The 15,521-nt window shown below is 60.3% G+C and overlaps 2 protein-coding genes across 15 annotated transcripts in view; one reads left to right on the top strand and one right to left on the bottom strand.

The window, feature by feature from the left end:
- The window catches only part of TSPAN32 (tetraspanin 32), a 17,175-nt gene extending 11,079 nt beyond the window's left edge, over positions 1 to 6,096 (bottom strand). For 2 of the 14 annotated variants that reach the window (XR_002724727.3, XM_023183563.3), the window contains exons 1-4: positions 5,828 to 6,083; positions 5,093 to 5,207; positions 3,943 to 4,040; positions 2,889 to 3,089 (exon numbers count right to left, since the gene is read on the bottom strand). Coding sequence is in view for 13 of the 14 variants with exons in the window: in XM_023183563.3 (XP_023039331.1) it covers positions 2,889 to 3,089; positions 3,943 to 4,040; positions 5,093 to 5,207; positions 5,828 to 6,019 (606 nt within the window). In the remaining variant the exon portion in view is untranslated. Of the gene's footprint in view, positions 1 to 2,888; positions 3,090 to 3,942; positions 4,041 to 5,092; positions 5,208 to 5,827 lie in introns of all 14 variants that reach the window. The other 12 variants (XM_023183554.3, XM_023183556.3, XM_023183567.3 and 9 more) reach the window with 11 other exon arrangements.
- A 25-nt stretch (positions 6,097 to 6,121) lies between these two features.
- C13H11orf21 (chromosome 13 C11orf21 homolog) lies at positions 6,122 to 9,259 on the top strand. The gene is made up of 3 exons (XM_023183568.2): positions 6,122 to 6,287; positions 7,413 to 7,506; positions 8,984 to 9,259. Exons 1-3 carry the CDS (start codon positions 6,235 to 6,237, stop codon positions 9,233 to 9,235), a joined length of 399 nt encoding a protein of 132 aa, XP_023039336.1. The 5' UTR covers positions 6,122 to 6,234; the 3' UTR covers positions 9,236 to 9,259.
- The last annotated feature ends 6,262 nt before the right edge of the window (positions 9,260 to 15,521 follow it).

Below are 15,521 nucleotides of genomic sequence, written 5' to 3'. Positions count from 1 at the left end.
CTGGGGGGGGGGGGGGGCTGGTCACTGCAGTGGCCTGGCCAATCACTGAGGGCCCTGGTAGGGCCTGGCAGGCCTGGGTAGGGCAGTGCCCTCAGGCTGTGCCCGCAGCGGGATGCTTGGTTGAGGCGTGGATCTGAGCCCCGCTCCCCACTGCCTGAGAGGGAGACTTGGCCTGAGGAGAGCATGGGCGCTGGGTCCGTGGGTTCCATAGCACCTTCCCATCCCCTTCCTGGGCGCTTTTTGGGAATTCGTCCCTTGTTCTCCCATTTTGGCCCCCAGGGGCCTGTTGATGGCAACACCGCACCCCTGCCCAGGAGGGGGAGGGCGCCCCTGAGAAGATGGAGAGCTCTGCCCACTGGGGCTGCTTCCTGAGGGGACAGGGCCAGGCAGAGCCTCCGCTGAGCCTCAGCCTCTCCAGGGCCGGTGCTGTAGGCTCGTCTGTTTTGCCTTCTTTTCTGAAACAAGCCACCAGCTAGCCCAGCGCTGGTGAGGTTTGGGACAGATATGGTGCCTGCTCAGGATGCTGTGGCCTCTCTCTTTGCAGGTGAGCCCACCTCCCTCACCTCCCTTTCTCTCCATACTCTGCCTGGGTCCCCATGGCCCGGCCAACCACTGTCCCCTCTCTCTCACTGGTGCCAGCGCCCCTAGTTGTGGAATGGGGCGTTCTCTGGGGAAACGTCTGCTCACCATCCCCGGCACTTGCCCCATTGTTCTTTTGGTCAGGGCTTCCAGGCTTTTGAGAGCCCCTTTGCAGAAGCTGAGGAACATGAGACCCCTCCCCTGAGAGCAGACATATGCCCCCGACAGTTTGATGGATGGTGGCAGAGGTCACCCAGGCTAAGAACCCTGGGGCTGTCCTCCCACTCAGGGTCTGGGCGACCACCTTTGCCTTCGTGCTGGTGCCCTGAGCCTGGGGATGTCCCCCAACTTGGGGTCTGGGTGGCTGCCTTTGCCTTCGTGCTGGTGCCCTGAGGACCCGGAGTACCTGATGGCGAGTCTAGCCGCTGACCAGGCAGCTCCCCCAGGAGTCCTGAGGCCCTGGTGAAATGCCAGTCCCCGCAGGCAGCACTGTGCCCGCCTGGGTGGTCCACAGGCTGAGGCAGGTTGGGTCTGGGCCCTTCCAACCCTGGGGCCCCATTCAGGGTGACACCAGGAGCATGGGTGTCCGTGGAATAGACAGAGACCCACACATGCTGGCAGGAGGGCAGCAACAATGCTGGCATGCCAGGGGAAGCTGGTCAAGAGGGGCGTGGAGAGAGCTGGGAAGCCCTGCTGGCCCCTAAACACAGGAGAGAGCATGGGGCCTCCAGCCCTGCAGGGACGGGGCGCTGGCAGCTCCCCGTGACCCTCCCGCCTGCCCTGGAGGCTGCAAGGCCTGATGGGCGATGGCCAGGGAGCTGCCTCCTCCTCCTCTCTTTTCTCCTCCTCCTTCCTCTTCCTGCTCCCTCCACCCTCCTCCTCTTTGTTCTCTTCACCTTTCCTCTTTTCTCTTTACTCCTCCTTCCCCCTCCTCCATCTCCTCATCCCTTGTCCTCCCTCCTCCTTCTCTTCCCTCCTCCGTCTTTGTCCTCCTCCTCCTCCTCCTTGCTGGCTGAGGGCCACTGGCCCCGTCTGGAAGCTGTCACTCAGTGCTGCCTCCCAGGCTGGAGGCCCTGAGCCAGCTCAGGAGACCAGCATTTTCCAGAAACCTTTTCATTCCTCAGGAGAAACAGCATCCACGGCCTCTCTCTCTCTCTCTGCCCCCAGCAACCCCCTGTGCAGAGAGGATCTTGGGTGGTGGATGGGCCCATGCAGACCTCCCCAAGGCCTTCACCGTCAGAGGCTGCTGGCTGGTCAGGTCTGCCCTGGCCATTTTCTTTCTCCTCATTCTAAACGGAAATACATACACACATACATAAGCGAATTGAATGTGCTTCCTTGGGCAGCGCTGCCAGCTCTGCTCTCTCAGCCCAGCAAGCTCTTTCATTTCCTGTGCAAGAGGCCAGCTAGGGGAGAGGCTGGAGGGGTGGGGGCAGGCAGGAAAGGGCTTTGTGGGGAGCATCCAGGCACCCAGCCCATTGGAAAACATCTTTCCACTCCCTGCTCCCTATCCCTAGCCCCCTCACCTGTGCTCGTGCATGCAGACACACACACAGATGTGCCAGATGCAACACGCAGACACCACACCCATATGGCAACAGGGGCAGGTGAAGACCGGTAACAGATACTTGCGCCCACACACAGAGGCACCTGCACATGCACACACACACTCATGCACACACACATGCACGTGCACACACATGTATATTTGCACACACATGCACATAAGTTCACCTTCATGCACACACATGCATGCAGCTCAAGGGGGTGGATCTCCCAGCTCCCTGCTGTGGCCATGCTGAGCTCACCATCCAGGCCGGGTCTAAGTACACTGGGGCTTGAGGGGTGCACTGGAGCCCACCCAGCTCGGACTGGAGTGTCCTCAGGACCCCAGCCCAGTGCAGGCATCCAGCTGGGGGCCTCCCAGGCTGCTCTGCAAGCCTGAACCACATATCAAGTCACCCTGGCCTTGAGGCTGGCTGGGGACACAGAAGCTGAACCCAGGTGCTCCCTGACCGCCTTGGCCACAGATCAGGGTGTGCTAGGCTGGTTTGTGCATGGGGGCAAGGTGGGGTGGGAAAGGCTGGTGACCGGGACAGGACCCCGTGGCCCAGCTGGCTTCCGCATATATGGCCTCAAGCCCAGCACCATGGCGCCCCCTGGTGGATGGTGCTGCAGCCCCAGCGCCGGTTCTTTCTGGGCCTCCAGCTCAGACCTGGACCCCTTGGCCTGGCCCTGTTACCAGCCTTTCCTTCCATCCAGGTGTCCCTTTGCAGGCCACACACCCTCTTGAGGGGCAGACTACTTGCCTTGTCATCTCCCCACTGGGGCCTCCCACCTGGCCCTGAAGCCAGATAGCACAGGCTGGGATTGTCCCTGCCCACGCTCCTGTGTCCCGGAGCAGGAATCCTGGCTAGTGCTGGAGCTGCTGAGTCCTTCTCTGCTCCCCATGGGCCCACCCAGCGCTGGTTGGCCCCGCAGCTGCTCCAGGAGGTGACTCTCTTCCTATCCTTGGAGACATTTATAAACCAGGGTCATTAAACAAGCATTCGCTGAACTTGAAGGCTGAGCTGAAAACCCTGCCGGTCCTGGGGACCCAGGAGGCTGTGCCCTCAGGGACTTCCAGAGCGGTCCAGCTTCACAGGCCAGACAGGGGAGCAAAGCCCCCAGCACAAGCTCCTCACAGCTGGAATGGGGAGACGGGAGGCTAGAGGGACAGATGGGAGTCCAGGGCGCCAGGGAGGAGCTGCCTTAGCTGTGGTGAGAGAGAAGGGCTGTGGGCCTGGCAGGGGCAGGACAGGCGTGGGGAGGCTGCTGCCAGGTGGGGCCTGTGATGACCATCGAGGGCTGGCAAGGACCAAGACAGAAGCCCATGGGGAGGAGTAGGAATGGGGGCGAGAAGGGGCCACTGCTATGGGGTGGGGTGAAGGGGCCTCGGGGCTGGGGAGACACCCCCAGCAGCTCAGGAAAACCCAGGCTGGAGAGCTCAAGAGGCATTTCCCTTGCCTGGCCCGGCCTCCTCCGAACAGGAAACGGGATGCTCCCAGTGCCCTCCCAGAGCTGGCTGGGCAATCGAATCAGACCCTCCCAGGGACTTTGGAAATGGCTCCCAGGGTGAGGAGCGCCGTCTCTGTCTTTCAGGGCTCCTATAGGAACCCTTGTTGGGCATGTGGATGACAAGGTGAGGTGGGGCCTGGTGGAGGAGCCTTGGCTACCCAGGTGGGGGGTCTCGGCTGGCCAGCATCCCGGGGGCCTCTGTTTCTGCCCACTCAGGTGTGGGGGTGGCGCACAGGCCTGCCAGCTCTTCACTCCTTCCTCATTCTTTTCTGGGGACATGGGCATCTGTGAACACAACGAACTCACCCCCGCCATGAGGCCCTGGGCCTCCCTCACGGTGGCTGCAGCGCTCAGCACGGCTCCCAGAGTCAGGAGGCCCACCAGGCTCAACCCCGCAGAGAAGGCTGGTTGGGAGGAGAGAGAAGGAGGGTTGGGGTGCTCAGGACAGTCCTGAGTGCACACAGCCTGGGTCTGAAATCTAACTGGGGAGTCGGGGCCCGTGCGGGACTTCTGAGGGGCTCTGAGTGGGCGCTGTCTCTCCCCCAGACAGGGCCCTGAGGGGAGGAGGAGGGAGGCGGGACTCGTCCAGCCTGGGGGACCGCCCCTCCTTCCCTCTTTTCCTCCCTGCCCTCCCTGCCTGTGGGGCTATCTTGGAAGCCACATGCTCCCCGCCATGCCTTAGTGACAAGTGGCTGGACTGGAGCTGTAATCTTATCAGTCCGGACCTGGACCTGGGCCCCAGGCGTCCTCCTCCAGGGAGGCCCTGGTCCTAGGACATGGGGAAAAGCAGTGGGTTCTAAGGCAGCAGCCCTGACCTCCTGGGCCTCATTTTCCCCATATCTGCCCACCGGGCTGCAGCCCTCCTGGGGCCCCTGAGCTCCTGCCTGAGAGTCCCCTGCAGGTCCGGTTCCGGCATCCCCTCATTAAAGGGACCATCCTCACCCTTATCCCCAAGTGGCCCCAGCAGACCCTGGCTCTCGCTCCCGCTCTCTGGATGTTGGATAAGTCGCTGCTGAGTCTCTGCAGGGAGGCATCTGGCTAGAGCAGCCCCACCTCTCCCCACCCATGTCCCAGGTCCTGAGTGGAACATCAGCCATGTGGTGCCCTCATGGACCTGCTGAGCCCGGCCCCAGGCCACTCCCAGGTGGCGCCTGCCTGGGATTGAGCCCTGACTGCACCGAGCCAGGTCCTGATCCTGCCCAACATATACCCACACTGTGCCCACGCTCCTGTGGGGCACGAGAGCCAGGCAGGAACACCGGCTGTCACCCAGACCCGAGGCTCGTCCAGGGGAGCTAGGACTCCAGGGCAGTCCCTGCCTGCCCCGACCACCTCTGGCTTCTGCCCAGGGCCTGGCACCACTCGGACTGCGAGAAGTCCAGCTGGGCTCGGCTCCTACCAGCCGCCCTTGCACCCAAAGCCCCTCCCGATGCGGCCAGGCCTGGACCTCGCTTACCCCATTGGTGCACAGCCTGGTACGGGTTCTTCTCCAGGGACGCTCGGCGAATGACAGCAAAATGGGCCCCGAAGTAGGTGAGAGTCACCATGGTGGCCACAGAGAGGCCCAGCAGCTGTGGATAGGACAGACTCAGAGTGTGGGACATGGGACTGCTGCAGGACGGGGGAGCTTGGCCCCAGGGGACAGGGCTGGGGCTCTCTCCAGCTTCCTGGTCCCATGACAGACAGGCTCAGCTGCAGGGATTCCCAGTGTTTCTGTGGAGTGGTCTCAGGGGGCCTTCACTGCAGACGCCCCAGCACACTCAGGCACTCACACATGGTAGATGCATACACACACAGCCCAGCCTCCCCAGACACCCAGGACCTCTGACCATTCTGTCTACGGAGTGCGAGTGAGCCCCACCCGTGTGCCAGCACCCTCCTGGGCAGGAAGGGGAGAAGGTCCCTGGAGCCCGGCAACCAGTGCTCCTCCACCCCAGCTTGCCCCAGGCCTCAGCCCCACTCAGGCCTCCTCCGGGCTCTGTGCTGCCTGCCCCTCAGGAGGAGAGACGGGCTGCCCATGGCGGTCACTGCCTGTGACTGTCTGCCACCAGGAGCCCCAGACACATGTCTACAAGGGCAGGACAGGGACAGTAGGGCTGGTGTGTGTGTGAGAGGAGGGGTAATCCCCGTGCTGAGGCCCTGCCACCCCTCACCCCTTCTCACCCCCACCCACCACCCACTCCTGCCCGACCTGCCTGTTACCAAGATAAAGAAGCAGGTGACCAGCATCTGGCATTTGGCAACCCTGACTCGACTCCAAGGCCCCATGACGGCTCCTCTCCTCTCTTCTCCTCTTCTCCCCTCCCCTCCCTTCCCCTCCCTGTGGTTTCCAGCTGGGCAGGGGCCTCAGACCGCAGCTCCCTGCCCAAGGGGTAGGCTGCATCCGCCTCTCTGTCTGTCTGTCAACATCGGCCTAGGACCGAGCTGCTGGGTGCCCCGGAAGAAGGGCAGGCAGGAAGGGGAGGGGCAGTGAGGTTGGCTCCCCCCCTCAACCTCACCCTGCTGCCCCCAGCCCAGCCCAAGACACCAGGGCGTTTGCCGACATCTGAGGCCCTTCTTGGTGTGGTCACTGAGGATGGTGCCGAGAGGGGAAAGGTCATGGGCAGGGCTGGGTGTGGGATGCAGAGGAAACAGTGCCTGGGGGAGAGGAGGTGAGCTCCCCGTCCTGGGAGTGTGCGAGTGTGGACTGGGCCTTGGGGGCGTAATCCTTGGAGGAATTTGGAGATGGGGTCTCCTTGGAACATCGTTATTGAGGTATTCTTAGGAAACACCCTTTGAAATGTCCTGTGACAGCTTACGTTTTGAGAAGGTCATTGGTTTTTAATGCCTTCATGGATGGCACTAATGGGTATTTTGTTGCAGAGCCTTCTTGGGGCCACAGGGGTAGGCTGGGGCCTCACTCACACCCACATGGGGCCTCCAGGGGGAGGCTTTGTAAACCTGGAATTTGTAATTACACAAAGCCGTGTCATTACCCGTGGGTGGGGCAGCGCTGTGGCCCCAGTACAGGCAGGGCTTCCGTGGGCCTCTGGGGCAGGGTGGGCCTGAAGAGTGTGAAGATGCTCCGGGTGAGTCCACCGTTCAGGGACCACTCCCGGCCCTCCCAGGGGCACTAACGGGCGGCTCTGCTCACCCCTCGGTGCTGGCATTGCTCCTCCTACATTTGGTCAGGACCTCAGCGAGGGGGAGGGGACCCCCAAGACCTGCAGGCATGGCAACCCCAGCGTGGCTGTGGGAAGAGGGCCCAGCTGCTGCCCACTCAGGAGTGCTGCTGGAGGAACTGCTCAGGCCACCTCCTCCCTCCCTCTGCGGAGAAGCAGGGACAACCAGGACCCCTGTCCAGCCCAGCTCCTCCAGGCAGCACCTTCTGCAGCTCTGGCCCCCAGGAATTCCCACCCTGAGTCTGTGGGGGCTTGTGGAGACCTCAGATGCCTGGTACCCACAGTGTCACTTCAGCTGGAGGCCTAGGTGTGGCTCAGGCTGGGGCACAGGTATGGATCTAGCGGTGGCAGCAAGAGTGAAGGTACCAGGTCTAGGGGCTGGAGGACCCCGGGCTGTGCAAGTGGCCAGCTCGTCCTCTCCAGGGAGAGAGCTGCTCTTGGCTATGTCCGGCTCCTCCCTGGAATTCTTTCTCCAACCTTGACCTCCCTGGAGCTGGTGAGGCAGGCCTGGAACACCACCCGCTTATGGGGTCCCTCTTCGTCAGGTCTGAAGAATTTTGGAGCAGGGCAGACCTGGGTTCTTGGCCTGTCCTGGTGGGCACCTTCTCACACCAGCACTGTGCCCAGGTGGCCTCACTTGTCATCTCAAAGTGGCGTCAAACTCCCGGACAGGTGGACGGGAACCCTAGGCTGGCCCTCCAGAGACCAGGTCTGACCACAGCCCCCCTCCCTGTGCCCCACCAGCGGGGTCAGGGAGCCAGGGGAACCTCCACGCCTATTGCTGGGCTGCACCCTCCCACCCCGACACCCCCTGTGCAAGAGGAAGTGGCTTGTTGAGGGGAAGCCACTGTGAGGCTGCTGCCCACCCCACACCTCTCTCTCCACCCCACACACCCCTGCCCACCCCACATACCCCTGCCCACCCCACACAGCCCTGCTCACCCCACACAGCCCTGCCCACCCCACACACCCCTGCAAACCCCACACACCCCTGCAAACCCCACACAGCCCTGCCCACCCCACACACCTCTGCCCACCCCACACAGCCCTGCCCACCCCACACACCCCTGTCCACGCCACACACCCCTGACCACTCCACACGCCCTTGCCCACCCTATACAGCACTGCCCACTCCACACACCCCTGCCCACCCCACGCAGCCCTGCTCACCCACACACCCCTGCAAACCCCACACAGCCCTGCCCACCCCACACACCCCTGCCCACTCCACACACCCCTGTAAACCCCACACATCCCTGCCCACTCCACACACCCCTGCAAACCCCACACAGCCCTGCCCACCCCACACACCCCTGTCCACCCCACACAGCCCTGCTCACCCCACACACCCCTGCCCACGCCACACACCCCTGACCACTCCACACGCCCCTGCCCACCCTATACAGCACTGCCCACTCCACACACCCCTGCCCACCCCAGGCAGTCCTGCTCACCCCACACACCCCTGCAAACCCCACAAAGCCCTGCCCACTTCACATATCCCTGTCAACCCCACATAGCCCTGCCCATCCCACACACCACTGCCCACCCTCACACACCCCTGCCCACCCCACACACCCCTGCCCACTTCACACATCCCTGTCCACCCCACATAGCCCTGCCCACCCCACACACCTCTGCCCACCTCACACACCCCTGTCCACCCAACACGCCCCTGCCCACCCCATACAGCCCTGCCCACCTCACACATCCCTGTCCACCCCACACAGCCCTGCCCACTCCACACACCCCTGCCCTCCCTACACACCCCTGCCAACCCCACATGCCCCTGCCCACCCCACACAGCCCTGCCCCCCTACTCTGGAGGTGGTGCCGGCCCCTGGGAGCCTGGAAGGCTCCTAGAGTGCAGGTTCAGCCCCAAGGAGCTGGCCCAGGAGGACAGCTGCCCCCACCCCTATCCCACCAAGGAGCCTGTTCTAAGGGCTAGGCCCCACTGCAAGCTGGCCTAGGGTCCCCTGGCTTTATTTCCAGGGAAGAGATCAGGCATGGATGCGTGTGCAGGCGTGGACGCGTGTGCAGGTGTGGACGCGTGTGCAGGCGTGGATGTGTATGCATGCATATGTGACGGTGTTTACCCGCCAGAGACTTCCTTTTTCCTCTCTCCTTCCTGTGAATTCCTGGGTCCCAGGTGCGCCTGCTCGCTCCACAATGTCCTTACCCACCAGGAGGCCCCTGGCTCAGGGATGCCACCTGCAGCTGCCCAGCCCTCCACCCATGACGCCCTTGTTCCACCTGCCACTGCCCATGAAACTGTGGATCACCCATCTCTGCACTGGCTTGCCTGCTGCTGCTGTCTCAGTTTACCTGGGCAGTTGCCCCTGGTTATCCAACTGGGGTGGGACTTGGACTTAGAAGCAGGCCCCTCCTCTGGGAGGCTGTGTCCTCGGGCCAGGAGGTGGCAGCCTCTACCTTCCTGAGACAGGGACCCTTTTTTGTCCATCACAGGTGAGCAGCCGGGCTTTGGGGCCTGGAGCCTGGGGGCCCCTGTGCTGTCTGTGAGCGCGGCCCTTCCCATAGGGGAGGCACTCAAGAGCTTCCCACCTGTGTCACAGGGAATGGGGCCTGGAGCTTGAAGAGACCTGTGGGGGCCACACAGGTGCCTGAATCTGGCTCCTCTCTGTCCTTTGCCCTGATTCTGAGATTGTCCCTGCAGCACAGATGCACCCCGGGAGCTGCCTTTACATCCTCTCCTGAGCCCAGGGAGGAGGAGGGCATCTCCCCTTCTGCATCACCCTAGGCCTGGGTCAGCCGGGCGGGTCCCAGGGGACCTCTGAACCCCCACTGCCTGGGCAGCCCCCTTCGCCTGGAGGCACTCTGGCCTGCCCCTTGAGAGCCAAGAGCATACTCAAACCAGGTTCTGGGCTCTGGGCACTGCTCTGCTCCCAACCAAGGGAGGTTCTGGGGCATGGCAGCCAGAGTGATCTCTGCTTAGGGTGGTTTCCGGTGAGTTCTGATATCTCAACCCCCAGCATCAGGGCCAGGACAGACGAAAGAAGAGTGAGCTGGTCAGGGGTGCCCCAGTGGGGAGCTCGTTCACAACCTTTAAGGAGGGCAGGGCACAGCCCAGCAGGGGTGGCCACGAGGCCCTGGGCTTGTGGCTGAGATGGCAACTGGCTCTGGCAGTGATTGGAACAGTCCAGTCCACGGCCTTCCCTCTCAGTGCCATGGGCTGCTGCCTCCACTGGCCAACTCCAGCGGGCATTGACGGGCACCCTGCTTCCCCCCCGCCCCTGGGAGCCTAGACTCTGCCCTCAGTGATGGCAGAGGAAACCCAGGGATGGCTGCCCCTTCAAAGACACAGCTGTCTCCCAGGGGAGTCTAAAGGGATCCCACACCTGTGTCACAGATGCCAGGGACAGACTGTAGGGGAGGCGTCTCCATCCACATCCACGCTGTGCCACCCACTAGTTTGTGGGGCCGGGCACCACCAAGCCAGCTGTCCTGCCTGGGCCACTCCAGCCTGGGCTGAGAAGTGGCACCCCATGGGGGTGGAGGAGTGGGGCAGAGGCAGGAGATGCCCAGGGTAAGAACCAGATGCCTTCAGAGCGACCCCCCGGGCCTGGGCAGGACTGGGGGAAGGGGAAGACCCGCTGGCAGAAAAACGCACATCGAACCTCCTCCTAATGGTCCCCACACTCCCTGTGCAGACAAGGTAGACTGCAGGGCAGAAGCTTCCAGCCCCATTCCTGGTGGTCAGTGTGCTTTATTTAGCCCTTGATGAAGACACTGTTTCATGACAAACGGGGGCAGTGAGCTCCCAACACCTTTAAAGCTGCAGTGTTGCCTCTCTCAGGAACCTAGAAGCGAACGCCCATCCCCATTCAGGCCAGACCCTGATGCTCAAGGGTCAGGGCCCAGGCCCGTTGCCAGGCTGCCCTCTCTCTGGGACAAGTGCAGGGACCCTTGGGAGGGGCACAATGTTGCAGAGGATCTTTAAGCAGAGTGAGGAACATGGTGAGAGAAAGCTTTAGGAGGCGGGTTCACTGCCAGCATTCACTATGGACAGAATCATGTTCCTGCAAAATTCATAGGTTGAAGCCCTGCCCCCCAATGAGATAGTGTTAGGAAGTGTATCTCTGGGAGGTAATTAGGGACAGATGAGGACATGAAGTTCCCTGGTCCCATAGAATTAGTGCCCTTATACGAAGAGTCATTTAGGAGCTCCCTCTTCTCTCTCTCTCTCTCCTTACATGCACTGAAGGACAGCTGTATGAAGACACAGAGAGAAGGCAGCCGTCTGCAAGCCAGGAAGAGAGCCCTCACCAAGACTGGAATCAGCAGCACCTTGATGTTGGACTTTCAGTCTCCAGAACTGCAAGAAATAAGCACCTGCTGTTTACATGCCCAGCCCTCGGTGCTTCCTTATGGCAGTTGGAGCTAACTGAGACAGCCTGCAGCACTCACTCATTCATTCATTCATTCATTCATTCATTCATTCATTCATTCATTCACCTCATGTCTACTGAACAGCTCTGGGATGGCTCTGGGAAGCTGTGAGTCACACATATTGCCCCAGCAATGTGTGAAGTATGTTTAGAGACAGTGGGCAGCAGAGAGGGTAGATGCCCTGAGAGCCCCAGCAGGGCTGGCCAGAAACACAGGCCTTGTTGAGCTGAGGCTGGCATGGGGTGAACCTGGGAGCCTCGGGGGTAGGGGTGATAGATGTGGGGTGTTTAAAGGCAGTGAGACAAAGAAGGGAGATGGGTGGTGCCCCCCCATGCCAGGCTTTGCCAGCCTCCCAACACATAAGTGTTCACCCGCATGGATGAGACACCGCCGTGGACTTGGGAGTGAAGGCGGTGAATTTGGGCAATGCTGGAGACCGTGCAGGTGGGAGGTGGGACAGGGGCAAGAGGCCGGGGCCCAGGCAAGAGCTGACGGCCTGCCAGTGGTGCTCCCCTGAGAAGCAACCTCAGTGGGTGGCTTGGGGTCTGCTGGGCTTGGGGTCTGCTGGGCTGTCCCCACACTGACACCCTGGCTGCAGGGCCCCCTGTGTCCCCAGTGATAGGTCTCAGGATGGCTGTGTGGCCTACTCAGGGCCATCCCTGCAGCCCATGCTCTCTGGGTCACCAGTTGCCAGAAGTGTCCCCCCTGCCTTGGGCGGAGGCTGAGGACCCCAGAGTGGGAGGGAAGGTGCAGTGGGGGCTCGGTCAACGCTGCTCAGCCTGAGAGTTCCTCACATGTGGCCTGCACCCTGGCATCAACCAGAGTGATCTCTGCTTAGGGTGGTTTCCGGTGAGTTCTGATATCTCAAACACCAGCATCAGGGCCAGGGCAGACAAAAGAAGAATGAGCTGGTCAGGGGTGCCCCAGTGGGGAGCTCATTCACAACCTTTAAGGAGGGCAAGGCACAGCCCAGCAGGGGTGGCCACGAGGCCCTGGGCTTGTGGCTGAGATGGCAACTGGCTCTGGCAGTGATTGGAACAATCCAGTCTACGGAACCCTGCGGCCTTGGCCGGAGGTTCATGGTGCCAAGGGAGCTGGAGCAATGGGTGGCCTCCCTCGCCCAGTGCCTGAGTGAAGGAGGACTGGGTGCCCCTGAGGAAGGACCTTGCCATACTCTCACAAATTTACATTCTTCCTCTCTCCCCCAGTCTCCCCTCAGGGACCTGCAGCCATTTGCTGGGGTGACTGCTCTGTCCTCAGACTCAAGGGAGTTACTGGACACTAACTCTACCCTGACATCCACTCCTGGGGACACAAACACCCATCAGATCTGGGGACACAAATCACCATCCTTGATACCTCTGAGTAAAGGCCACCAGAAGCTAGTTGCTTTCAACTGGCAAGGGCAGGAATACACGTGCACTGTCCTGCTCTGGGGTACATCAACTCTAGGTCATAATCTAGTCAACAGCTACCTTGAGCAGCTTTCCCTTCCACAACCCTTCCCCTGGCTGGTTGCACTGATGATGGCAGCTGATCTTGCTGCAGAACTGGTCTGCAAACCTGGTGAGCAGAACTGGCAGTGACTCAAGGACAACTTGATAATACGGTGTGTGCTGGGGAGGGTGGGGAATGAATTCCATACAAATTGCAGCCCTGACCCTTTGATGAAATTGCTGGGGTTCCAGTGGTCTGGGGCATGCTGTGATCTATGTCTGATCCTTCCTTCTACCTCAGAGGAAGCACAGTGCCTCGTGGGTGTCTTCGGATCTTGGAGGCAGCTCGTATGTGATATCCCGACCCATGTAGGAATGACCTAAAATGCTGTCCGCTTTCTGTGAGTCCCAGAACAAGAGAAGGCTCTGCAGCAAGTGCATGTGGCCGTGAAAGCTGCTGAGCAACTTGGGCCATGGGACCAACAGATCCCATGACATTTGAGGTGTCTGTGGCAGATAAGGATGCTGTGGAGGGGCCATGATAGGCTCCTGCAGGTGAATCACAGACTGATGGCAGTCAAGCTCTGCCATCCTCTGTGGATAACTCTGTGGATTGCGTCCAGTCCTCCAGAGAGACTGGACAGGCCACCAAGTCGCCATGTGATTGGAACTATACATCATGAGTGGGATGTTGCTGGACCCAGCGAGCCACAGAGTCGGGCATGCATAACTATGTTCTGTCTTCAAGTGGAAGCAGCATATACAACCCGGGGCTCAGGCAGGCCCTGAAGGCACAAGCAAGTTACACGTAAATGTGACTCCAAAACCTGTGGTCCCTACTCCTGCCATTCTGCAGTCACTCCCTCAGCCAGCACCTGTGGCTTCGTAGGAAGTTCCCTGCAGCCTGATCATTGTGGAAGAGCAAGTCTGGTCCCAGCTTACAGATGCTTCTGCGTGATACACACGGATGACCATGGAGCTCAGCCCCTCTGAGCAATGGTGGTGAAGGGAAGGGCGCCCAGTGGGCAGAACTCTGGGCAGGGCCCCTGGGTGTTTTCATTTTGCCTGGAAGGAGAGGTCAGAGCTACAGGTTCCGCCCACTCATGATCAGTTGCTCCTGGCTCAGCCAGATGGATGCTCAGGGACTTGGAAGGAATGCATTTGGGAAACGGTAACAGGAAGTGTGGGGAAGTGTTGTGTGGTTAGAGCCCTCTGAAAGGGCGGAGCGTGAAGATCCTTGCAGCCCACGTGTCATTTGCCAAAGAGCAACCGCCTCAGCCGAGGAGAAGTTCACTGACCAGGTAGATAAGACGGCCCTTTCTTCAGCCATCAGTCGGGCTCCTTCCCCAGCCACCCTTCATTGCCAGCGGGCTGGTGAAGACAGGGACTGTGATAGCAGGGATGGAGGTCACACATAGGCTTGGCACAGAAGCTCCACTCACCAAGGCCCATCCACTAAGTGCCCGCCTGCCCCAGTGTTGCAGGGGATCTACCAGCTTCCAGGTGGAGTGGATGATATGAGACAGCTGCCGGCATGGAACTAGCACCGCCGTGCTTTCACTAGGATAGAGGCTTGCTCTGCAGATGGACTGGCCCTCTGTGCCCACGGTGCTTTTGCTGAAACCACCTGTGGACTCTGGAGCGCCTCATTCAGCATTCTCACACTGCTGCTCAAGGAATTCACCACAGTTAATGGAGTGGGGCAAAGGCCCCATGCTCGTGACCTTGAAGTTCTTCTGTGGTCCTCCTCTCCCCTAAGCAGCTCACAAACAGGACTGTGGAATGGCCTTCAGGAGACTCACACGGTGCCTGCTGAGTGGGGACGCTTTGCAGAACGGGCCGTGTCCTCCAGGAGGCGGTCCAGGCTCTGAATTAGAGTCAGTCTATGGAGCGGTTTCTCCTGCAGCCCAGACCTCATGGTTCTGGGAGTCAAGGAGGGGAAGCGGCAATAGCTTCTCTTTCACCCTCATGAAATTCTGCTGGTGATGTGTTTGCTCCCTGTCCCCGCAGCTCTAGGTCATCTTGGTGTAGAAGTCTGAGTTCTCGAGGGAGGACGGTTTCCCGCAGAGGCACCACAATGGCTCCACTAGACTGGAAGGTGAAATTGCACCAGGTCATTTTGAGATCCTCACTGCAGAGAATCAACAGGTAAAGAAGGCAGTTACTGCCCGGGCCAGGGGACTGATTTTATCAGGCAGAATCGGCCGGGTTGCACAAGGAGGATGAAGAGGAGCACGTCTGGAATGCGGAGGGTCCCCTGCAGCACCTCTTCACGTTCCCATGTCCTGTGATTAAAATCATGGAAAACCATCACCCCCGATCCAAGCAGGGCCACTCATGACCCAGGCTCTCCAGGAATGAAGGCTTAGGTCATCCCACCAGGCGAAGAGCCACATCAGCTGAGTGCTTGCGGAGGCAAAGGCTATGCGGGAGACGGAGGCTGAAACGCTAGTTCCCGCTGCACGGCTGCTGCAGAAATGGAGCTTACAATAGATGTGGGTGTTTTTTTCTTATTTTGATCCGAGTGTATTGGGTAGGACCACATTGGCCACTGTTTCTTCTCCTCTTCCCTACCACTCCATACGGTACTACTGTATGAAGTGTGCCGTTGATAGTAGTTGATATTTAATTATCTCAAACATCTCAGTGTTTAAATTGAGGCTGTCAGTCCAGGCGCGGTGGCTCAGGCATGTATTCCTAGCACTTTGGGAGGCCGAGGCAGGCGGATCACCTGAGGTCAGGAGTTCGAGACTAGCCTGGCCAATGTGGTGAAACCCCATCTCTATTAAAATACAAAAATTAGCCAGACATGGTGGCCCGTGCCTGTAATCCTAGCTACGTGGGAGGCTGAGGCAGGAGAATGGCTTGAACCCAGGAGGTG

Source organism: Piliocolobus tephrosceles, chromosome 13 (assembly GCF_002776525.5).
Source record: "Piliocolobus tephrosceles isolate RC106 chromosome 13, ASM277652v3, whole genome shotgun sequence".
NCBI lineage: Eukaryota > Metazoa > Chordata > Mammalia > Primates > Cercopithecidae > Piliocolobus > Piliocolobus tephrosceles.
This window is presented reverse-complemented; position numbering and strand designations above follow the sequence as displayed.